The 25,893-nt window shown below is 36.5% G+C and overlaps 1 protein-coding gene across 1 annotated transcript in view; it reads left to right on the forward strand.

Moving 5' to 3' along the window:
• LOC150090924 (uncharacterized) overlaps positions 1 to 25,893 on the forward strand; it is a 186,191-nt gene that overhangs the window by 59,706 nt on the left and 100,592 nt on the right. Inside the window, exons 6-7 of the mRNA XM_090377745.1 lie at positions 5,039 to 8,404; positions 20,668 to 20,858. Coding sequence (XP_090233871.1) covers positions 5,039 to 8,404; positions 20,668 to 20,858 — 3,557 coding nt within the window. The remainder of the gene's footprint in view (positions 1 to 5,038; positions 8,405 to 20,667; positions 20,859 to 25,893) is intronic.

Below are 25,893 nucleotides of genomic sequence, written 5' to 3' on the forward strand. Positions count from 1 at the left end.
ACAGTATGCCTTTAAGCTGAACACCCCATGAAGACATGTTTTTGAGCCATGATGGCAAAAGCTTTACATGGTGGACTGCCAAACCATCTATTTGTGAAGTGGTAGATGACTTTCATCAACCGGTGAAATACAACAACTTTGCTTATTGGAGGCTTGAAGTGGTGAAACCCATGTTTAGTCTCTAGAGCAAAGTTTCCGGCATCCCCCTCCCCCCATACTTCTCCATCAACCCATGCAAGGTACTAAGTACTATAGGTTTTCATACCTTTCGTGTTTGGGGTTTCATAAAAAAAAAAAAAAAAAATTCCCCCTCACCAATTTTGTTGCCCTTCTCTCTACACACGCTCAAGTAAATCTACATCCTTCCTAAAATGAGGCCTCCAGACCTGCCCGCAGTACTCAAGGCGTGGCCTGACCATTGCCTTATACAGAGGGATAATCACCTCGTTTTCCCTGCTAGCAAAATTCCTATATATCATTGACAAAACCCCATGACCTGCCCTGGCAGCCTGTCTGCATTGCTCAGAAAACTTCATATCTGCCTGCACAATTACTCCCAGGTCTTTTTCATTTTCTACCACCTTAAGTGAAGTACCACACAGTTTGTACGTTTCTCTTGGGTTACTTCTACCCATATGCAGTACTTTGCATTTGTCAAGGTTAAACTTCAGTTGCCACTTCTTAGCCCATCTGCCCAAATAATCTAGATCCTGTTGCAGTAGCACACTGCCATTACTGTCATTAACAACCGTGCCAACCTTTGTATCATCTGAAACTTTGACATTAAGCCTGATATACCTTTATCAATATCATTGATAAATATACAAAACAACAGTGGATCCAACACTGAACCTTGTGGGACTCCACTAATAACATTAGTCCATGAAGAGCAGCACCCATTGATTACCACCCTCTGTCTTCTCCTACTTAACCATCCTTTTATCCATTGTAGCAATTTACCCTTCATACCATTCTGCTCCAATTTGAACAATAGTCTTTCATGCGCAACAGTGTCAAAAGCTTTCCTGAAATCCAAATATATGATATCAAAATTATTTTTTGCATCCAATTCCTTTGTAACCACATCATAATATCCAATCAAATTTGTCAGACAAGACTTTCCCTTAACAAACCCATGCTGTGTCTGAATTATTGCTGCAGTCTTCTCTAGATGATCCTGCAATGCATCTTTAACCAGTGACTTCATTATTTTACCCGGAACAGAAGTTAAACTAACTGGTCTGTAATTACTCGTGTCGCCCTTCGATCCCCCTTTGTGAATTGGGGATACATTTGCACATCTTCAGTCCGTGGGAACCTCCCCTGAGTCCAAGGATGCTCTCATAATTATGGCTAAGGGTTTGCTTAGTTGCTTTGCCACCTCCTTTAATATAACTGGATAGATCCCATCCACCATTAACTTCAACAATTTCTCCTCCACTTTGCTCTCAGTTATTACAAAATCATTAAGTATCCTGCTACAATTTGATAACCTTCTGCCATTTTCAAACCTTAATAATTCCTCATGTGTGAACGCAGATGCAAAATACTCATTCAGTTTGTTTGCTATTTGAGCAGGATCATCAACAGTCGAACCATCGATGTCAAGTGAACCAATCAGATTCATCCCCTTCCTTTTAGAGTTTATATAAGTAAAGAAATCTTTGCTGTTTTTCTTAGCATCTTTTGCCAAGGATTTCTCGTAATCTGCCTTCGCCTGCCTAACCTCCTTTGTGACCTGATTACAGACACTACTTATATCTGCCATAGGCTTCTGAGTCGCTTGATAATTTATATGCATCCCATGCATTTTTCTTACGTTACGAGTCTCATTAGTTCATTAGATAACCATTTAGGCCTAAACCTTGAACAATATTTCTTAATAGGTATGAAACTTTTAGTAGCATCCACGATTAATTCCTTGAATGCTTCCCACTTAGAATTTACTGTTGGTAACATCATCAGTTTATCCCACTGTACAGAATTTAAAAACTTTCTGAGACCACTGTACTCACCTTTGCGGAAGCAAAAACCCTTTCCTTTACCCCTGATGGTAATTATATCTTTAAGTAAATCCCACATCAGTACACTGTGATCGCTGCCACCTAGTGGTTCCTTTATGTGCAAATTCCTAATACACGAATGATCACTGCTGATAACCAGATCAAGAGTATTACTCTCTCTGGTTGCCTCTCGAACATGCTGCTGCAGAAAACAATCATCCAATAAATCCACAAAATTCTGACTAGTGTGTGAGTGACCAACCCATAAGTTCCAGTCAATATCTGGGAAGTTAGAATTCCCCATTATAAGACATTCTGATTTACTGGGCCACTCTATTTCTCTGTATAATTGTTCATTGTACTCATTCGAGTCATTAGGCCTATAACACACTCCTACTCTTATTTTTGCTTTCGCAGTGCTTATGTCACACCAAACTGACTCAATAGTGCACTGTTCATCTATATCACCTGGATGCACTTCTTTTGATTTTATGTTTTTCTTAATTAACAGCATAACACCTCCTCCCTTTCTATCCTGTCTATCCTTTCTGTACACATTGTACTCCCCAAATTCCAGTTCTGCATTCCTTATATCTGTGTGACACCACGTCTCTGCTATCCCAACAATATCCGCCTTTGATGTCTTGACCAACACTTCAAATTTATTTACTATACTTCTAGCATTGGTATACATGCAATTGCCAGAGCTTTGTTCCATAGACTAAACATGGAATTCGCTTCAAGCTTCCATTAAGCAAAGTTGTGGTATTGCACTAGTTGATGAGAGTCATCTACTAACTAGTATTTCGTGGTGACACAGAGGATTAATTTTCCTCTGAATGGTGTGTATGCCACATCTTGGCCCCTGCTTACATTGGTTCACACCTGGGTCGCCTCCATTATACTAGGTGCAGTCTTTCAGGACTGACACATGAACGGGATATACCCGCACCATCATGAAGGTGCAAGCAGGGAATTTGGTTGTTTGCTGAATGACCAGACTTCACCGAAATTCACGTATGTCACCTGAATGCCAGTTCCATCACTATTTTAGACTCCCAGGTAGCAAGTCCTAGCTTTTCACAACTGAGAGAATATCTGTGACAAGCCTTAGTCACTAATTTAAAATAATCAGCCTAAACTTAACATAATCCTTGTCAATCACAGTTACAAAAGACCAACAAGAGAAAATAACACCAATAATGATGAACATCAGAATAGGTTGATGCAACAAGCTTTACTATTAATTTATTTATTATTTTTTACTGAGATTGGTGGCCAGCCGACTTTTAATTGTGTATTCCCAAAACCAAAGCATGTTTCTTTGCAGTTGTCAAAAGTTTGCTGGCTCCAAACAGAATTCATAGATTGCAAGTTGCCCAACTGAATTTTAGAAGCACTAGGTTAAATATTGTTTAGCTTTAACTTAAATATAATCATATTGGAGAATCATTTTGTTATTCAGTAGTGCTATTTGGAGAATGTTTTAGTAACCAAATTGAAATGACAAATGATATTTTTTTTTTTTTTTTACAAAAAAAAAAGTTTCCAGTAGTTACTCCTCAGTATCATTGAAGGTAAAAAAAAATAGATATTTTGCGATATCAGTTATGTCAATTTCAGTGTGAAACCTAGCACTCATTGTTATGAAAGAAAAAAATTATCATATGGCCCTGGTCAGGGAACTGACAAGTGCACAGGGAAATATGAATTATAACAAACTATCTGAAGTCATTCTTGGAATTTTAATGATTCCTCATAGTATGCTGAATGAACAGAATATTCAACCAGGTGAAAAAAAAAAAAAAGACAATTCAGATCTTCTTTTTCTTTTGAAGCTTCAAAAATGCTTTTAACAGCCAAACCTGAGCAGCAGTGCCATTGTCATAAACAACTTTCACTCAACATTTCTGAAGAGGGCAAAGTCTGCAACAGTATTTTCCTTGAAGCAGTCATAATCAGTTGATGTCTAAAGACAATCCAAACAGAGAAAGTTGGCAGCTAGTTGACAAATGTTGGCAGTTGTGTATGCTGTCACCAAAATTGAATTTCAAGTCCAGAGTTTGGATTTTAAAACATCTCTTGCTTACAATAACTACCACATTGACTCTTTTCAAGAGTCAGTGTGGTAGCGGTGCAGTTGGGATGTCAATATTTTGAATCGTGGTAGTGATATTTTTGTTGCTCAAGCTATAATTCTGGCTTGGCATAGATCATACATAAGGGTTATGCATTTGGCTCGTGTGCATTCTTTACTCTGTTTTCTTTGCAGTGGTCAAATATCTCAATACTTGAATGGTCTGTTGTAATGTTTTCTCTAATGTAATTTGCATGTTAATATAACTGGAGTCAAAATAATCTACAAATAACATTATTGCTCAATAATGCACAACCTGCAGATTTTTTCAGCCATACATAGTTTAGATGAAATATTCCATAGAATTGACATACCTGCATCAACAAAACTTGGGATTACTATCTTTTTGAAAAAGAGAGTAGTTTATGGAAGTGCTTCCAATAAATAATAGGAATAACATCACAAAATTTTCAGATCATAATGCTTGATAACAGTGCTTTGAATCCAAAAATGCCTCAGTGTTTTTTTTTTTTTTTTTTTTTGTTAGTATTTTCTTGTGAAATAAGGGCTTTTACTTTTGAATTATCCTGTATATTTGCAGAGGCTTAGATTTATTTGTTCAAGCCTTTTCAGAAAGTAACATATGTTACTTCTTTTGCAACAGCCTTCATAGTCAAAATGTGTTTCTTTACATGTTTTTTTTAAGTTTCTTCTATGAGTTGATAATTGATTTGAAGAATAAATATCACTTTAAATATAATTTAGCTAATATAAATCACCCTTATCACAATTTTTCTAGTGAAGTTATTGCTCTATTGGGCAGGCTTTATTCAGTATATAGATATTGTGCAGCTTCATAATTTCAATACTTTTGGCAGTGGTATGCATATCTTGAAATTGAACAATGTAAATTTTATTCATTTATTTATTTAATTATTTTATTTTTTTTTTTTTTCAGAAAGAAATGGCTCATTTTCAACAAGATAAAAATATCCTTAGTGAAAAGATTCACATTCTTGAAGAACAACTGAAAGATGCAATTTGTAATAGTGACCATATAAAAAAGGAATTGCAGACACAGGTGAAGTGCTTAGAAACTGAGAACAAGCACCTTTCTCATATGATGAACCTTAGTGATAAAGAAAAATCGCAGCTGTATGAAAGCAAGTCAAAGTTAGATGAAAAAAATAAAGATTTAGAGATTAGACTGTTCAATAGTGATAATAAAATCAAATCAATGCAAGAAGAATTACATACAAACTTTGAAATGAAATCAGAGACTGAGATGCAATGCCACGAATATAAAATAAAACTCCAAGAAGTACAAAAAGAATTTGAGAGAATTCAAGGCATATTCTCTACCTTAAGTATTAAAGAAAAGGAATTAGAAAAAGAATATCAAGAACACCTGTCGAATTGTTTTACGGAAAAGAATTCTCTGAAACTATTAATCACTGAAAAACAACAAAGCTTAAATGACTTAGAAAAGGAAAAAGAATATATGGAATCTGAAACAAAAAAAAAAATCTTGCATCTCCAATGTGAAATAACTGAAAAAAGTCAACAGTTAGATGCTGTCACTAAGGAACTAAATGAGTTGAAAAGTACACTACAATATATGAAACAACAGAATAATTCTGATCTTGAAAAGCTTACCCAAGAAAAGAACCTTATTGAGCAAAAGTTTTCAGAAAATTTAAAGGAAATCCAATTATTGAAAACTGAAAAGGAAAGCTATGGAGAAATGCTTAAATTAATGGAAAATGAGAATAAAATTCTAGGTGAAAAATTAGAAGTCATACAAACTGATAATGAGAATAAAAATATGCTTTTGGATGAAAAAGAAAGTATTAATAACCAACTAAAAGCAGTAAATGGAGCATTGACTGTAGAAAATGAAGAACTTCAGAAGAGCCATGAGACCAAAATAATGAAAATCAAGGAAATGGTATCACAGTATGAAAGTTTGAAAAACGAATACAATAATAGAATATCACTACTTATGTCTGATAACGAAAGTGCACTCAAACATATGCATAATCAGTTAGAGTCTGTACAGAAAGAACTTAATTTGTCTGAACAAAAAAGTGAGGAGCTTAAAGATTTAAGCTTGAAACTTGAAAGGTTAAACAGTCTTCAAAAGGCAAAATATGAAAGTGCCAAAGAAACTATTAGGTCACTGGAACAAAATTTTGACACTCTTTTACAGGAAAAAGACCAAGTCCAGATGGAACTCAAACATCTCAGAATTAAAACTGAAAATCTTGAGGAAAATAACAGGTCTCAGGAGCTTGTGTACAAAGATCTGGAGAAGAAATGTGAAGATATTAAAGAGAATCATGAGGCTCACCTTGTGTCATGTACAACTGACAAAAAAATTGCTCAAAATGAAATTTTAGAACTGCATAAAAAAATGGAAGTAGTTTCTATGGAGAAAGAATATGCACAGAAACACATATTAGAACTTCAAAAACAGATAATTGAAGAAAAATCTTCATTGGAATTTTATGTAAAACGTTTAAAAGAAGAAGGGGATATATTCAACTCATATAAAAAGGAGTACAATGAAAGTATTGAAACGTTGCAGAAAGAAAAAAAATCCTGTGAAGAACAAATGGAGAGGACTACAGAAACACTTCAAAAGTATACAGAAGAAATAAATTATTACAAAGATCGCTTGTGTGTAATGCAACATTTAGAGAAAGAAAATAAAAATTATGCAGAAGAGATTGCAAAAACAAAAGAGAATTTTCAGTGTGCACAGACAAAAATAAATGAACAGTCAAACTTTATTAATGTGCTGATGGAAGACAAAAAATGTTTATCATCTGAAATATTGTCTCTTAAATCCAGATGTGATCAGTTTGAAGAATCTCAAAATCAAATGGAACTGGATAAAGACACTTCGGAGCAAATAAATAAACAGAAGATTGCTGAACTCCAAGGTAGTTATCAGGCAGAGATAAACAAATATATACATAACATTAAAGTTCTAGATATTGAAAAAACATCATTTCAGAATGAAAATGCAGAATTTGTACAAAAATTAAAGGAGCTAAGTGAAAAAATAACCTCATTAGAAGTGGATATTAATGACCACATAAAAGCTAATGAAAAGCTAAATGGTAAATCAATAATGTATCAAAACACCATATCTGACCTCCAGGTAAACTTAAATAAAGCTGTGCTTCAGAATCAGCTACTGTTACAGTCTAAAGATCTTACTCAAAAAAATCACGAAGATTCCTGTATAGCATATCAAAATCAAATAGAAAAGTTAAATTCAAATCTTTTGGATGCTGAAAAAATATGCACTATTCAAGCCGAAGAACAGGCAAAGTTGAAGGCTACTTTGCAGCAAGTTCAAAGCCATAACAAATCTGAAATGAAAGTTATTCAGTCAGAATTAGATCATTTAAGAAATAAATATGAGAATTTACTTGCAACTCATGAAAATGAAACAAAACAAGCTGTAGAAGATAAAAATGATTTTGAGTTTCAAATTGCAAATATGAAAAAAGAGAAAAATGATTTAACAAATGAATATGCTTTAAAAGTAGAAACATTAGAATTTGAAAATCAAAAATTGCTAGATATGTATGAAGACATTGACAGGAAGTTAAAAGCCGCCATAGAATCCAAGGCAGTGGTAGAAAAGGAATATTTTATGTGTATTGAAGAGAAAGAAAAGGACAAAGCACTGCTAACAAAAAAAATTGAGGGCCTAGAAGAAAATTTAAAAAAGCTTCATCAGTATGAATCTGATATTACAAAAGTAAATTCTGCTTTAAAGTCACTTACAGAGGAAAGTAATATAGCATCTAAAAATTATATTTCAGAAATAGCCACCTTGAAAGAAGAATTACAGAAACAAATAGCAGTAAAGGATGATTTATTAAATGATAAACTGCTTCTCACAGAAGAATTACAAGGCATAAAGCAGAAACACCTATATATGGAAGCAGAGATAAAGGATAAAACTAACACTTTGCAAGAAACAATTGCATCATTAGAACTTAAATTAGAAAAGATGCACTCAGAAAACCAGTTGGCAACTAACAGTAATGAGAAGCTCTTGAAAGAATTGCAGTTATTAAAGGCTGAGAATTATGTGATGATTGAAAAATTAAAATGTGAACTTGTGAATCATAAAGAAAATGAGAAGCAATTACAAAGTGAGATGGAAGCTGTAAGAATTGAACATGTCAATGAGTTAGCTTCATATGAAAATAAAAATAATATCCTTGAGTCAGATAAAGTAAAGTTGGAAGCAAAAATTAAAGTTTTGATTGAAGAGAAGAAGACATTAAAATCAGAATGTCAGGTAAGGAAATTATATTCAATATAAATTTATATAAATTGTAGGAAAATCACTCAGTTGAATTCCTACAATTTGTATTATGAATCACTCTGTAAGGAAATTGAACATACTATAATACATCACTATCTCATGTCCAGTTGTTTATATAGCTCATAGCAGACATCTCTGGCAGGTAATCATTTGTGATATTTTTGTATCTATAAAATAAACAGGTTATATCACAGGTAATTTGATTGTGGATTGATATAGGGATCAAGTGGGCAAGTGTCAGAAGTGCTAGAACAGTATGATGCTATATTCCTGCATCACAGTACCCGAACCTTATACAGCCAGGCCTCGCATAACGCAAGTTCGATTAACGCGATTTTCAGTTAACGCTATTTGAAAAATTATACCACTTTACACGATGCAAATTTCCAGTTAACGCAATTTTTTTTTTTTTTTTTTATGCGATAGTTGAAAAAGATTTGAATCGCGCATTAAGCTTACTGCGAGTCGTACGGGCAATAAACAAACGTTTGCCTGCTTGCCCCCCTCGGTGTGTTCCATCAGAGGAAGACATGTTACTTGTTTGTCTCCTGCTAATAAAGTCAATGCACACTTGCATAAAAATTCAAATTTTTAAATGAGCCAGATGAAAATGTTACTGCGAAGGAGATAACGATAAAAGAATTAGATGAAATCTTTCATATCTCAGAGAACCTCAAACAAAAGGTTTGAGGTTTTCTGCGATATTTATTTCGCCAGGGCCCAGAGAAGATTGTTGTTGGCTAGAGGAAATTGATTGATGAAAAGAGAAAGTCAACACTGTTCAAATATTTCCGCAACAGTCATTTCTTCATTGTGTATTTTATGTCAGAGGTTCCCAAACTTTCTCGGTTCATGGCACCCTTAGTGTCTCAGTAATTTTTTCAAGGGGCACCCAGACCAAAAGAAATACCTAACAGTTCCGTTTAGTAGTTAGGTCCAAACAACTTAATAAGAAATGCTGAAACTGTGAACTACCTCGAGCTAGTAGTTCGCGCAGTGTCTGACAGATGTCGAGTATCGCTGTGTTTCCCTTGAAAATTTAAAATATTCCGCGGCGCGCAGTTTGGGAACCACTGTTTTATGCAATAAACATTTAATTCCATAATTATTTTCATTATCTTTTACATTGTATACAGTTAAAAAGTTATTTAAAAGGTATTTTTAAAATTTTTTACGGACATTCCAGAAGGTCAAGGACCAATTATAATTTTTCCTATTGATTATTATATTCGATTAACGCATTTCCGTTTTGTGCAATGCGCTCGTGGGACGAATTAATTGCGTTAATCGAGGCCAGCCTGTACTCTAGTGCCGCCCATGTTTGTGTACAACAATAACAGCATGAATGCTTAGCTGAAATGACCTATATCCAAAAAAATGGGTATCAGTGCAAAATATGTGGCCAAAGCTTAAGCACATCGCTGCCAGTCAGGATGGCAAGAGTATATTAGCAAATTACACTGGCCCAAATAACATCATTACAGCAATGAATTGTGTTGACAGCTCTATCCCAACACATGTCATATTAAATGTCATCTAGTCTGGACCACAGTACCAGATGACAACTGCTTGTACACTTTCACCATTGCTGTTTGCATGTAACAAAGAAGTTGTTTAGGTGTACCATAGATCACTAGAGTTAGTCCGGTCTTGGATCCCAGTTCTAGTGACTTCATTCTGGTGGAACAGGATGTGGAGAGAGAGATAAACTGTGACAACACTCCCTTTACCCAGGTACTTTGAATGGTAGCACATCCTACTTAAATATTATTAGAGATTAGGTGCATCTGATTGTGAGGGTCCCCCATACCTCCATAGTGATGGCTATTTCTAGCAGATTATGTGCTTTGCCACCAGATTTGCATTATATAAGAGCATGATAGTGGCCTCTCTCTTCTTCCTTGGTCTAATAATTGCCAGATTTTAGCCCAATTTGCAAGATAGACTGTTAAATTTATGTTCTCACTTCCATTTGTTGTCAAAGAGATAAAATGAATAGCATTGAACTCTTTCAGGCTGTCCAGTCAGCATAGCTGTATATACTATATTCAGTTGCTATTCCAGTACTGATTTGGTATTCGCTGTTCTAGTTGTTATTCCAAAATTAGAAGAAGAACTCTTTATTGTATACAGAAGGCACATTGCTGTATACAACTCCCTTCACGGCTATAAGCCAGGGGTTAAATAAATGTTCTTGTTTATACTCCAGCCTGACCACCAGATCAGTGGACCTGGTAGTCAAGCACTGCCAACAAAAGAAACAACATCTCCTACAATTCGTTATAATTAGTTTATAAGGAATTGTAGATGTAGGAGGTGTAAATATTTTTTCCATATTAAATTTTTTTTCATTCTCGAAGACCATTGTTGTTATAAGCATGGCCGGATTAAAACATGTTGTGGTCCTGAGCTATAACATGTATGAGGCCCTCTTCTCTTACCTGTGACAATATTAAAAAAAGATTCTTTAAGAAGGGGCCATGCCCCTTTTAATGTGAAGGCCTAAGCTGTAGCTTGTTTAGTTTATGTGCAAATCCAACTCTGTGTATAGGTACTTAATAATTTTATATTCTTACACAATATTGCTTATAAAAATGTACTAATGGAAATATTTTATAATAAAAATTCAGAACTTTTATATGATTTCAAAGAATATAGACTTAGGGGTTCGTGATAAAAATATTATGTTGAAAGGGATTCGTGAGTCAAAAAAAAGGTTGGGAACCCCTGCTCCAGAGTATGTCAGGTGTTTGTGTAAGGCATTCTTAAATATTTCCCACAAATAAATTTCCAAATGTGACAGTATGGCATTGAGGCCATAAACCCTGAAAAATAAGGTGGTCATGAAAGAATTCCATCAGTAGATCATTAATGTGCAAGTGGCATGTGCATTCACTATATCCCTTTAGAACCACCAGTATTATTTATCCATTTCAGGCATATGTATGAACTGCCAATTAATATCTTGGTATACCTCAGTCGCCAACTGTCTCATTAAAGACAGTTGGCGACTGAGGTATACCAAGATATTAATTGGCAGTTCATACATATGCCTTTAAGACCTCTGCCAACTGTCTCATTAAAAACAGTTGGCAGAGGTCTTAAAGGTAGTATATCTGGAATCCACTATTAAATTCAGATTGATTCTTTCTGCTTCTATTTTGAAATGCAGTAGACTGCAAAGCAGAATGGCAAGCATTGTGTGGCTTGCTGAGGCTCCAGACGAGACCAGCAATTGAATGGGCTGTGCAAGAGTTACCAAAAACATAGAGAGACACAAGTTACTTGCTTGTACATTGATGCTAGGAGTATATTAAATAAGGTTGAGTCATCAAATTCTGACATTTATACATATTACATAAGTGGTGTTTCTCTGATTTGGAGATGCAGAATTTGAATATATGGTGATTATAATGTGTATTAAAAGATAGACTTAACAGGACTGGGAAAGGGGTGGTACTTTTATTAATAGTAATAGTATTTGCCATATAGTGCAAGAAAGCCACAGGCTTTTGCTGCACTGGCAAAAAAAAAAAAAAAAAAACAAGTAGATAAGAAAACACAAATTATATGCTTCCCTTCTCACACTGGTAAGTAGACCTTTGATTTTATTCAAACTGTCAGCCTCCATTATTTTTTTCTGATTCAGAAATGTCTACTTCCTTGCATAATTTGTATTTGCTAATACTAAATACTAAAACAGCTAATAACATCTTTTCAACAAAAGCTAAACATCATCTTGGTTCTCAGCAACAAAGTAGGAAGTTCATTGCTTTACCTTGGTTATGGTGCAATCAACTTATAGGTCAACAAGACCTATAAACTGGTTGCACCATAGACCCAGTGCCCCCCAGTGGCTTGACTCCATTCATTATAACACAATATGCATTGCTCTAGGAACATACTGTTTATCTCCAATACATAGTCTATACTGAAGGGAGCACACAAACTACTTCTGTTTATCAAAAGATAATTTATATTTTTCTATGCATATAAAATTAGACCTGTGCCTAACAACCAAACTGGCAGATACTTTTCATTCCTCGGTACAACAGGTCAGAACCATCCTACTGCTAACCAACCTTTAGACATGAGAATCAAACAGTTTTCAGCAGAATTATATCTTATTTTTGGTAATGCTGCAAGTGCTCCACCACTTTTCCCTACTCCTTGTAGTGTGACTCCACCTCCACATGATTTATACCTCCATAAATGGAAAAAATATGTACTGCACCTTATTTTTTGCTTTCTTGCAACTGTATCATGCTGTAGTGAATCAGTTACCTAACTACATTTTATTATATGCAGTTCATCAAAAAATGACATCAGTACTGGAACAGCCATAGTTTTCCTAAAGATCACAGTAATCTATCAACTGGCATATGAATTCAGTATATTTTCTGCCAAACTAATAGCAGTTCAGGTAGTCCTGTAGTATACTGAATCCTCCACATCCATAATTTTTTAAGATTCTTTAACTGTGCTCCAAGGCGCCTCCGTAGCCAGGTGGGAAGGAGCAGCAGTGCGTAGCACACGCTTCTTGATTAGACCGGGGTTCGAGCCCGTCACCACCAAATATGGAGAATGCGGAAAGGTCATGGAATGACCACCGTATATCCCGGAGCAATATGGCCTTAGTTGCTAATGCTCCTAAAAACCAAATAACAAACAAACAAACAAACAAACTGTGCTCCAAGCTCTGATAAGCACCATGAACATTGCCCTTTATTTTAAAGGGAATAACCACTTTTTTGAATACCTTGTAGAACTCTGGAGAAGCACACACTTCTGCTGGGTAATGTGTGGCAATTCAAGGAAATGAATTAGCCAATAATGCTGGAAAAACGTGCACACTGTCGAGTAATGATGTGAAAAGATGTATACATATCTCACACCACCTGATCAGTAGTGTAGCTACCCTTTTTTGGGATCGGAGGCAAAGAACATGTTTGGGCCCCTACTTAATTAATGAAAATTGCAAAAAGAGGAGACAGCCAAAGACGGTGGGCCACTAAAGGGCCCGGAGGCAATTGCCTTGCCTGCGTACATGGTAGCTACCCCACTGCACCCAATGATAAGTATAAACTTCCATACTGAGACTATAGACTAATATTACTCATTGTGCTCAATTTTAAGAGCAGAGGATCCCCCCCACTTCCCAACTCTGTCATCACTGTAATATTGTGACATATCCTTGTCACAATGTTACAGTCAGACATATCCTTGATGGATGGCAATCATCAAGGCAGGATGCGCTGATTTTACCTCTGCCAGGGTATGTCTGGCAGAGGTAAAAGTAGATGATGTCGTCGAGCTGATATCACCTTTTGTTGCCCTTAAAAGATAATATCTGCTCTACAACATCATTAGTCCTCAGATCGCCTCTTAATATCATTAGTGCTTTTTCCAGGGAAAATAATGGAGTCACTGGTTAAAGAAGTAATGTGAGACCATCTAGACAGGAGGGAAGTTATACGGTAGGGCCCACTTGTACGGTGGTTTAGGTTCCAGACCCCCGCCAAGAGGCAAAAATCGCCATAAAGTGGAACATAGCTTTTTTTTCACTTGCCAATGCATATAAGCCTAATAAAATGTTTACACTATCATATGCTGTAAACAGACTGAATCAATGACAATAAAATGGTGCCTGATGCCCTTCTTAGACTCGGCTGTTGAGCACATCATGCTCAAAAAGAGGGACAAGCGCCGAACATAATGAACATGGATATAATAGAAAACTACTGTATTAGTGGAATGCCTAAAAGCGGGGCTCTACTGTACTTCAGTCACAGCATGGATTTTTTTAAGGGGGATTATGTCTGACCAATTTAATTGGATACTATGATGATAAAGGAACTAGATATGAAAAATAATTTGATATCATATACAAGTGAAGCTCTATATAATGACCCCCCAGGGGAATGAGAAAAACAGTTGTTTTATTGGAAGGACATTATATTGATTGTTCATAAAATCAGCAACAAGCCAGTTGCTGATTTTATGAACAATCACCAAATATATTGTATTAGTAGAAATTAGCATTTCTACTAATACAATATAGGATAATCTTATTTATAATATGTACTACAGTATTAAACAAAAAAATTACGACTGTAAATTTTGCATTGATTATAAAGTGCAGTAAGGTTACTACATCGGGGCATGTGCCCCCCCCCCCATCAGTTTTCAGAAAATATACTCCAATCGCTTAAAATTCTCTTCAGCTACAAAAAAGATTTTTTTCATTATTAATATAGGATTTTATGTATTTTTGCATTGTGTCTCAGCTATTTTCAACTGACTACAGTTGACAGCACTGATGCTAATGTGATTGCCATTCTAGTGCACAAAATGGTGCACCCCTGTCACAAATGGTGCCCCTCCTGTCATTTTTTTCTGGATCTGCCACTGCATAGGCTCATACGTCATACTTTAAAATAATCTGTCAAAATATGCTATTTCAATGGTAGAGCAAGTTTTAAAAGAGAATTAAGAAGGTATGCGATAGCAGATACTTCACTTTTGCAGTTAGGCTGCAATTGAAAAAAATCAATGTACAAGTTTTATTCCTTGATGAGTATCTTTCACTGAAACTTCTTGTCTAGCCACTGTAAGTTCCTCATCTTCATCACTACAAATTTCAGAAGATTCCATTGCAGATGTAATGAGAGGAACTTACATCTACTTACATCATCTACTACATCTGCAATGAGTTCCTCTTCATTTGTGCATATTCTGAAACATTCAATGTGCGCATCCACTTCTGCATAATCTTTGACGCTTAAGTTTTCCCGTAAGTTTAGGTGATGATACACATGCTCAAATATTTCTTCCGTATTATCTGACTGTTCTTGGCAATTTATAGAGGAAGAAGCATGCAAAACTTCACGCATTGCATCATTCAAGGCGGCAAATCCAGCATGTTTGAAGCTGTTGGCAATCACTTTTTCATCATCTTCATTTCATGCTGAAACACTAATACACTGCCTGAAGGATGTTGATTTAGAATTGAATTTTGCTTTCAAGACACAGCACAGTTTTGTTTAATAGCATTCTTCAGTAGTTTTGCTTAAAATGCTGGATTACACCTTGATCGAGTGGCTGAAGAACTGACATCATATTTGGTGGTAAGTATTTGACAGTGATTGCACTCAGGTCATTTATTTGACAATGAGGGGTGCAGTTATCCACAAACAGCAAAATTTTTCTATTCTTCTCACTCATCCTATGATCTGTCTCTGAGCAATTCTTTGTAAATTCATGCATGCCTTTTGGTTTGCTCGACACAGTCAGTAATGTCTTCAAACCTTTAAAGCATAGAGGCTTCTGGGTTTTTCCAATGATTAAAGGGAGAAGCTTCTCTGTACCAGACATGTTTGCTGTTAGGAGAACAGTAATCCGTTGTTTGGCCTTTTTTCCTCCACGACATTTCTTGCCTTTCAATGTAAGAGCTTTATCCAGTTGTAATTTAAAAAAAAGAGTCCAGTTTCATCAGCACTGAAGATGTCATTGTGGTCGTATATCAGCAAAACATTTTTTAAATGATTTTCCTTCCATTCCATCGTAATGTCAATGTCCACGGCTGCACTTTTTTGAAAGAGAGGCCATGACGAGTCTTAAATTTCTGGAACCCACCATCTTAACTTTTAAATTCTTCACTATCCATTTGATGTACAAACAATTCAGCCTTAGCTTTTAAAAGATCACCATCTATGGGAACGTTTTTTGCATGCATCATCATTAGCCATTCCAAAAGTACCTTTTCAAGATCTGGATACTTCACCTTTTGTGTTCAAATCCTACCAAGTGCAGCAGATTTCTCTAAACTTTCAATTTTTTCCCGATCTTTCAGAATAGTGAACAGAGTTCTCTTAGGAATACCGAACTGTTTGGCGATGTCAGTCATAGAATGGCTGACCGGGCTAGCCGGGTGAGTCAAGTGCCTGCCTGGCAACCCAGAGGTTGCAGGTTCGAATCCCGCCTCAGACTTGGATATTACGATGGTGCTGCACTATCCGGTTGGATCTCATGGCCACAATACACGAAGGAAGCAAGAAAAAACTGGTTCCTTTGTGTATTGCTCACATCATACGATAAAAAAAAAAAAGTCATAGAATGTACACTATTATCTACACTTGAAAAATCATAATTTTATCTGAGATAGGCAAAGCCATCCGCTTTATTGGAGTCATACCTATAAACATACACTCTAACTAATGAAATTAGTTAGTGTATGTTTATAGGTATGACTCCAAGAAATTAACTTCTAACCAATGTTCATTTCATTACCGCATTGTGAGAAAAGAGCGTGGGAAACCTTAACAAATGACTTCTCACGGTCAGGCTGCAAACTTGTCAATTACTTCCATATATTTGAAGTGTTCTGTCATTTTTAAACATGAATATTGTAATTATAAAGTAAAAATTCAGATTAAGAGGTAGAAAAAAAATGTTTGTTATAGAGAAATCCTTTTATTTTCAATGTCATTATATTGAATGTAAAATAGCGTTTGGTTAATGAGAAATTGGCCGGGACCAACGACATAGGACATTAAAGTGAGGGTCACTATAAAGAGCTTCAACTGTGCTTGGATTTCAGGAAAGCTTTTGATACTGTTACACATAAAATTCTGCTGTGCAAATTGGAGCAATGTAGCATTAAGGGAAAGTTACTACTATGAACAAAGGGATGGTTGAGTAGGAGAACACAGCAGTTATCAATGGATGGACACAGCTCTTCATAGAGTAATATTATTAGTGAAGTCCAACAGGGTTCGGTGTTGGGCTCATTGTTTTCTGTATTTATTATTGATGAAGGTATTTCAGGCTTAATTTCTAAGTTTACAGATGATACAAAGGTTGGCAGGGTGAATAATAACAGTAATGAAGGTATGATGCTGCAACTAGATCTAGAAAATTAGGCAGATGGGCTGAGAAATGGCAATTGAAGTTTAACATTGACAAATGCCAGCTACTCCATATGGGTAACAGTAATCCTAGAGTAATGTATCAACTGTGTAGTACTACACTCAGAGTAGTGGAAAATGAAGAGAATCTGAGGGCAAATGTGCAGTCTGATATGAAATTCTATGAGCAGTGCAGACAGGTTGCCAGGACAGCTCGTGATGTGTCAGTGATATACAGGAATTTTTATAGCAGGGATAAGTAGGTGATTATCCCATTGCATGAAGCAGTGATCAGGCCACATCTTTGAGTATTATGTACAGTTCTGGAGTACTCATTTAGGAAGGATGTAGAGCTGCTGGAATGGGTACAGAGAAGGACAAGAGATTGGTGGTGGGGGAACCAAGGGGTTCTCTTATTAAGAAAAACAATTAAGTTCTGCAAATTGCAACATCTGGAGACTAGGCGAGCTGATTGAGGTGTTTAAGGTTTTAAATAGATTGGGCAAGCTCAGTACTGATGCTATTCTTCCTCTTGCTCAGACTATACACATAAGAGGGCATAAATTCAAACTGAGGAAAAATGGTTGCAGGATAGATGTGCAAAGGTTTACCTTCAGCCATTGGTGATTGATTGTTGGAACAAACTTCCATCTGTTGTTGTGGAAGTGGTAGTTTGAATAAATTCAAGGAAGAAGCAGACAAATTATTTTAGGTGTGGACAGGTGGTGTAGTCTTTTTTTTTTTGCTGGTGCTTTATAAGCTTGCTTTTGTGCATCGTATGCTATTACTAATAATAATATGCAGGAGAATGCCAGAATCTCTTCACTCTAGCAACAAATGAAGTCACACTCACACCTTATTTTTGTGTAACAAAACAAATGTCTCAAACTTTTTCACTTTAATAAAAATGATTACTATTTATCACTTCTGATACTAGTTTTGCAAGTTTCTCTCTATAAACAAATAATTTGCTACCTATTATACGTATGGTGTCTTATGGCTATAAATGCCAATGTGCCAAAAATCTCCAAACAAAATTTTTGCAGTGAGTTTTCTAGTTGAAACTTGCTTTCTCCCATGATTCTGAGTTTATAAACTAAAATTGTTCCCTCATACAATCACTTGGCTGTCAGATTTTAAACAGATATGGCTGCTTACTTCCTAACAGCATACATTACATTTAATAGCAGTATATTTCTTATGGGAAAATTTATTTGTTATAGAGAAAGTTCGTTGTATAATGGCTGGGGCAACTCATGGTAACACTCCACAATATGTGAAACCGAAGTTCTTTATTTCTTGAAAACCAAGGCACTGCTAATGCATACATACACTGCTGTTCAAATAAAGTGCATCACCTAGAAATTTGGTGCCTCCGTAGCCAGGTGGGCAGGAGCAGCAGTGCGTTGCACACGCTTCTTGTTTAGACCGGGGTTCGAGCCCGTGACCACCAAATACGGAGGATGCGGAAAGGTCAGGGAATGACCACCACATATCCCCGGAGCAATATGGCTTTAGTTGCTAATGCTCCTAAAAACCAAATAACAAACAAACAAACAAACCTAGGAATTTCAATTTTCTAACCCTTTTTCGCGATGGTATGTTACATTAATGACTATCATCACAAACAGAAATATAAACAAAAGATATTTATTAATAGTTAAGGCAAAGCTAAGTAATATTTGACGTGCTCTCAAAATATTCCAAAATGAGCATTTGCATCCTTTATACAACATTTTTTGGTAAACACGACAATTATGACTGAAATGTTATCAGAAGCCCTCAGTTTGCTTCAGTTTATCATTTTAAATGGAAAACAAAATGGAAAGTTCAAGTGCAAACTAATATTTAATTGAAACACTTCTGACCCTGATGACAGCAGTCCACCATAGAGGCACTGACAAGATCAATTTCTGAAGATAATCAACTGAGTTCGTAGTTCCAAACACGAATTATGGCTTCCAAAAGTTCAAAAAGGTTCTTTGGTTTCTTTCTGGCAACTGCAGATTCCACACGATGCCAACACTTCTCTATAGGATTCAGGTCCGGGCTGTTTCCTGGCCAGCTAAGAGTTGTAATGGACCGTTCTTTCAACCATTTTTTTTCACCTGTAACAAATGTAAACACATTACTGTTGAACCTCTAATGCAGAAACGAAGCTAAAGTAACTACAGAAGTGCCTACTTACACTTTTCCCACGATGACAAGGAGTAGAGTCATCCTGAAAGATGCAGTTACTTGGCAGGTTGAAATGGTTTCTAATGGTTGGCAGCAATTTGTCTTGCAATATAGCCAGGTATCCATTGGCATTTACGGAACCTTTTATAAACTGCAGGTAACCTAGTCCGTGATACGAAATGCACCCCCATATCATTTGGCTGGTAGGGAATTTCACTGTAGACACCATACAGTCTGGATGGTATTGTTCACCATGTCTATGGCAAATCGTTTGTCTCCCATCAGAGCCATGCAGGTTGAATTTCTTCTCATCAGAGAAAATGACTGACTTCCACTGCTTGGGGGTCCATTCGATATGCTCCTCACACCAAATTAATCAGGCCTTTTTCGTTTTTTGTGTGAGGAGGGGCTTCTTAGGATGACGAGCTACAAGTCCATTTTTGAAGAAGCGTCTTCTGACTGTTACTTCACTTGCTACCACTGCTGTATGTTCTTCCCATTCTCTTTTCAGCTCAGACGAAGAAGCTTTACAGTTTTTAAGGTATAAGCACTTCAAAATGCAGTCCTGTTTTGGCATAGAGTCTCGTTTGCATCTGCTTCCTTTTTTCCTATCAGCAGAAACAGTATTCTTGAGTTTGGAAAGAAATCTACTCACTGTCGACTGTTTACAAGACACTATAAGCAAGCAATATGATGGGAAGAACATCCTTCCTTACGTAAAGCAACGATAGCACTCTTTCTTCGTGGCATCAATTGCACGTAACTCGCCACCCTGACACAAGCAAGGAATGACTGCAACTTTTGCAGAATGTGCTTATATAGCTGAAAGTAACAGTTGATGCAATATTACGCGTGTCAATCTTACCTGATGCAATATTATGCGTGTCAATCTTACCTGATGCAATATTATGCGTGTCAATCTTACCTGATGCAATCTGTAAGAAATATTGCCCCTTAAAATTACAATTTTAAGGGGTGATGCACTTTCTTTGAGCACCAGTGTATATACAGGAGTAAAAACCGTACCTTAAAAATTATTTACATTGTCCATTTTGCAATATCTCTGAGACTATTAATATGTATATAGACTAAAAGAATGAAAAATATCAATTATTTTATTGTTATATACATGGCAAAACTTGGCATTTTTAGGCTCAAAAAAAAATATGGATAGAGATGGAGCAGCTAAAAGCCTCTGTGAATGAATCTGCCAATAAACACAAAACTGCTCAAGTGGCACTTCGAAATGAAAGAGATACTTTGAAGACTAAATATGAAAAAGCAAAGAAAATAATTATTGAGATAAAAGAAAATCAAAAAGAGAAGGAAAAAGATTCTGAAAAGTGAGTGTTACATTCCCATAGCTATTTTTATTTTTCAATTAATTCTATTGAAAATACTGTGAGATACAATTATTCCATTAAAAAATTGTGAACGAGTACTACACAAGCAATTGAATGAATTCTCAAATGCAGTATGATAGTCATAAGCCTTTATATCACAAATGGGAAAAAAAGAAAAAAGAAAAAAAAGTTAAATCACAAATCCAGTACACTCATTGGAAATATTTCATTATAAATTACTTTGTCTTAACAGATTTTATAGACTTTTACAACAAAAAAAGCATTTGACACCTTTCTTCTAGTGAGTCCATGTTTACTTATCTGAATAGTCCACAGTACATTGTTTTCCCGTTTTCAAATGAAAATATTATGTATAGTAAAATTATTTTTTTTCTCTTGTCCTATTTTTATGTTTAAAAGTATTTTTAATTTCAGAGATTTAAATCTTGGATAGGTCTATAGAGAATTACCTTATTAGAAAGCTTTTCATTCACATGAATAACATAAAGAATAAAATAATATAAAATTTTACTATGAAGGTCTTTCATAAATTTATAATTTGGCTATTAACTAATTAAAGTTTAGGTTTTAAATTTTATGTGCAGTTAATATGAATCTTAAATTGCATACCAAATTTTATGGTCCTGTTATGTTTTCCTTTTATACAGACATTTGCATTAAGGAGTCTAAAACGCTAATGGAACTGATATTCGGGTGACACTCAAGTCAAGTGGACCCAATTTCGGCGAAGTCCGGACGGTCTGTGACAGCCAAATCCTCTGCTTGCACCTTCACGATGGTGGGACTGTTAGTAATCCTGGGTATAACCTCCATGCACAAGTACATGGTGGGTGACCGCCCAGGTGTGAACCAACGTAAGCAGGGGTAGAGGTGTGGCGCCCACACCACATGGAGGAATGCCGCCCCTCTATGTTACCAGGCAGTACTAGGTGGTAGATGACTCTCATCAACTGGTGCAATACCACCACTTTGCTTATTGGAGGCTTGAAGTGGGGGAACCCATGTTTAGTTTCTAGAGCTAAGTTCCGGTCAACCCTTCCCTATCTCTTCCATCATGCAGTATGATTGATGACTTTTGAAGTTATGATGAACATCGTGGCGAGATCCAATACTCCTTACATTTCAAGGGTACAGCTCTAAAACGGTGTTTGCAGGCTGGCCGCTAGTTAGTACACCAGACCGAACCTATTGGTAACTCTCTAGGAGGCTTCTGTATCAGCTAGTGTATAATCTTGCTACCTCTACTCTGCCAGATAGTGACTGGAGGGAGTCCGAGTAGTGTGTATGCGGGGAGCATTGTCGAGGCCACGTTATATCAAGGATCTGGGTATATTCTTACCACGTGTACGCTATATTCAAAAATTTCATTACTTCATACAGCATGTCCCACCCATTTTTTCTTACTATTGAATACACCATGAATTGTCAAACTAATAGAGCAAGCTTATCTGCGAAAAGATCTAAACCTCCCAAGCACTTCCTACCTAATTCATTTCACAAATATACGTTGTCTCAATTCTATTCTCAACGATGTCCATTTCCACTTGCAGTCTTCCAAACCCCATGTACTTTTTCTGAAAGAATCTCAGTTATCGGTTGATTCAACTACTGCTCATCTCAGATGCCCAGATTATTTGCTGTATGATTCCTTTCGCCTCAAAGGTGGTACTTGTGCATACGTTCATTCTGATATTCCCTGTCAGAGACGTGGCAATTTGGAATCTCCTCTCTTTGATCTTCTCTGGCTTAAAATCTCTCTACCTCATTGTGTCAAATTCATCTGTTGTCTCTACCGTTCTCCCAACTCCACTAATCACTTGGAGCTCTTTGACTTCCTCTCTTTACAACTTGACTTTCTCCAGTCCAACTTTCCTAACAGTGAGGTAATTTTCCTTGGTGATTTTAATGTTCACAATTCCAGCTAGGCGCCTCCGTAGCCAGGTGGGAAGGAGCAGCAGTGCGTAGCACACGCTTCTTGATTAGACTAGGGTTCGAGCCCGTCACCACCAAATACGGAGGATGTGGAAAGGTCAGGGAATGACCACCGCATATCTCGGAGCAATATGGCCTTAGTTGCTAATGCTCTTAAAAAAAAACAAATAACAATAACTCCAGCTGGCTTCCGTTTTCTAGTCACATCGACCCAGCTGGTCGAGATGCTGAGGCTTTTGCAATTACTAATGACCTGGCACAGATTGTTCATTTACCTACAAGAATACCAGACAATCCTAATCATACAGCCAATACGCTTGATCTTTTTCTCACAAACAACCCTTCTAAGTGCACGGTCGAAGTGAGAGGTCCTTTAGGCACTTCAGATCACAACTTGGTGATTGTCTCTTCTCCAGTGGAACCTTTATCTCATGGCTATTCCCAACCTCGTGTTGTTTGGCATTACAAGAATGCAAAATGGGATGACCTGCGAGACTTCTTTTCTTCTTTTTCCTGGTCGGATTACTGTTTCAAAACTTCTGATGTCAACTTTGCTCAGATCATGTCAGTGAAATTATTCTTGCAGGAATGGAATCCTTTATCCCACACTCCACTTTAAAATCTTGTCCTCTATCTAAGGCTTGGTTTTCCAATAAATGTGCTAAGGCTGTCCAAGAGAAGAATGTTGCACATCGTAATTGGCTTGTTTCTAATTCTTCAGTTTCATTTTCTGCATACACGAAAGCTCACAACAATTGTAAAGCAGTTATTAATCAGTCCAAACTAGAGTTTGAACAGGCTAAGAGTAGAAAACTTGCTTCTTGCCAAAGCTATTGGCCGCAACTTTTGCCCATCTCTGCTCCCACCTCTGTCCAAACCAGATGGTTCTGTTGTCACTTCAGCCAAGGATAAAGCTGACCTGCTAGCATCCCATTTTTCTTCCAACTCATGTATTAATGATCTTGGTAAAACACCTCCCACCATTCCCAACACGCTCCATTCAATGCCCCCTGTGGTCTTCCATCAAAAGGATGTCAGAAGGATTTTGAAGAATCTTGATGCTAAGAAAGCTCCAGGTCCCGATGGTATTTCTCCACTTGTTCTCAAAACCTGTGCTCCTGAACTTACTCCTATTCTTTGCCGTCTTTTTTCACTTTCTTATTCCAAAGGTATTTTTCCTTCTGCTTGGAAATTTGCTCATATCCAGCCAATTCCTAAAAAGGGTGACAAATCCCTCCCATCCAATTATCGTCCCATTTCAATTACTTCTACTCTTTCTAAAGTAATGGAGAAATCAATTAACTGGCAACTCTTAAACTACCTAGAAACCTTCCGTCTGATCAACAATCGCCAGTATGGATTCCATCAGTGTCGATCCACTGGTGATATTCTGGCTTATGTTACCCATTTATGGACTAATTCAATGGAAAAGTTCGGTGAAACACAAGTAGTTGCTCTTGACATCTCAAAGGCTTTCGGTCATGTTTGGCATAAAGGTCTTCTAAACAAGCTTCCATCTTATGGTTTGCCAACTGTTTTTAGTAATTGGTTATCCAGTTTTCTCTCTGATCATTCACTGAGGGCGATGGTAGATGGCTCTCTGTCTTCTAACTTCTCCACTAATGCCGGTGTCCCCCAAGGTTCAGTTCTTTCCCCCACTATTTTCCTCTTGTATATTAATGACCTTCTTCCATTGACTGGAAATCCTATCCATAGTTTTTCCGATGATAGCACATTGCATTCCACTTTCCATTTTGAGAAACCTTGTCCTGCTGAATCAGCTTCAACTTCTCGAAAATCTGCTACCAATTCCTTAAATGCCGATCTTCAGGTAATTCTCCAGTGGGGGGTAAAGACAACTTAGTTGATTTCAACCCTTCTAAAACTCAGTCTTGTCTTATATCTTGCAAAAAGGACTCTTCTGCTCCTATGCTTATCTTTGGTGACACTCCGATTTCTAGGCAAAATGATATATCTCTTTTGGGGATTACCCTGACTTCTAATCTCTCTTGGCATAAGCACATTACAAATATTGCTTCCTCTGCATCTAAAAAACTTGGTTTTTCTCTTTCGCTCTTGGCGTTACTTTTCTTCCAAACAGCTGCTCACTCTGTATAAATTGCAAATCCGCCCTGCCATGGAATATTGTTCCCACATCTGGTGCGGTGCCCCCAAAACCTCTCTCAGGCTTCTTGATTCCATTCAGAAGAGGGCAGTTAAGTTAATTAATGATTCATCTCTAACAGAGACTCTCCACTTGCTATCTCATAGACATACTGTTTCTGCTGCATGCCTCTTCTACAGATACTTCCATGGGCTCTGTTCTTCTGAATTGGCTTCTATAATTCCCACTCTCTCTTTCAAAACAGTCTGAAGACGTGCCGCCACCAGCCAACATCCATGTACTGTCCAACTCCAAACTCACAGAACCAACTTCTCTTCTTCCTCGTTTATTCATTCAATTGCCATTTTCTGGAACAACCTTCCTTCATACGTATTTCCTGAAAATTACAGTCTATAGAAATTCAAGTCCAGTGTCAACAAATATCTTCTTTCGTCTTCTCAACCTCCAACCCAAGCACGGTACTAAGTACTATAGGTTCTAATACCTCTCGTGTTTGTGGTTTACATATATAAAAAAAAAAAAATGAATTTCAAATTGTCAGCAGAGGACGAAAGAACTTCAATAATCAACAACAACATGGTTGGAGTTTGTTTCAAAAAATCTTTTTATAAGAGGTGTCATCATTATAAAATATAGTTTGATGTGGAAATCAAATGACAAAATATGGTTTGGAACATATTTCTGCCTACTAAGAAATTTTATATCATTGCATCTGAAAACAATGATTAAAAAGATGGATAAGTGATGTGTGTACACTGATACTGATGCAGAATGGTTTACGATATCAACATGAGCATGAGGACAGAAAATAGAAAATCAGGAGACTTATAATATACTGATGAAGTCTTATTCATTATTCAGCCAACAGAAGACATCCAAATAAAACACAGCAAAATGGAAAAGTGGATCTTTGATTAGTACAGATAAAATGAAAATAATGGGAAATAACATAAATGA

The sequence above is a fragment of the Mastigoproctus giganteus genome, chromosome 1 (genome assembly GCF_048544385.1).
Source record: "Mastigoproctus giganteus isolate SK-2022 chromosome 1, ASM4854438v1, whole genome shotgun sequence".
NCBI classification, from domain to species: domain Eukaryota; kingdom Metazoa; phylum Arthropoda; class Arachnida; order Uropygi; family Thelyphonidae; genus Mastigoproctus; species Mastigoproctus giganteus.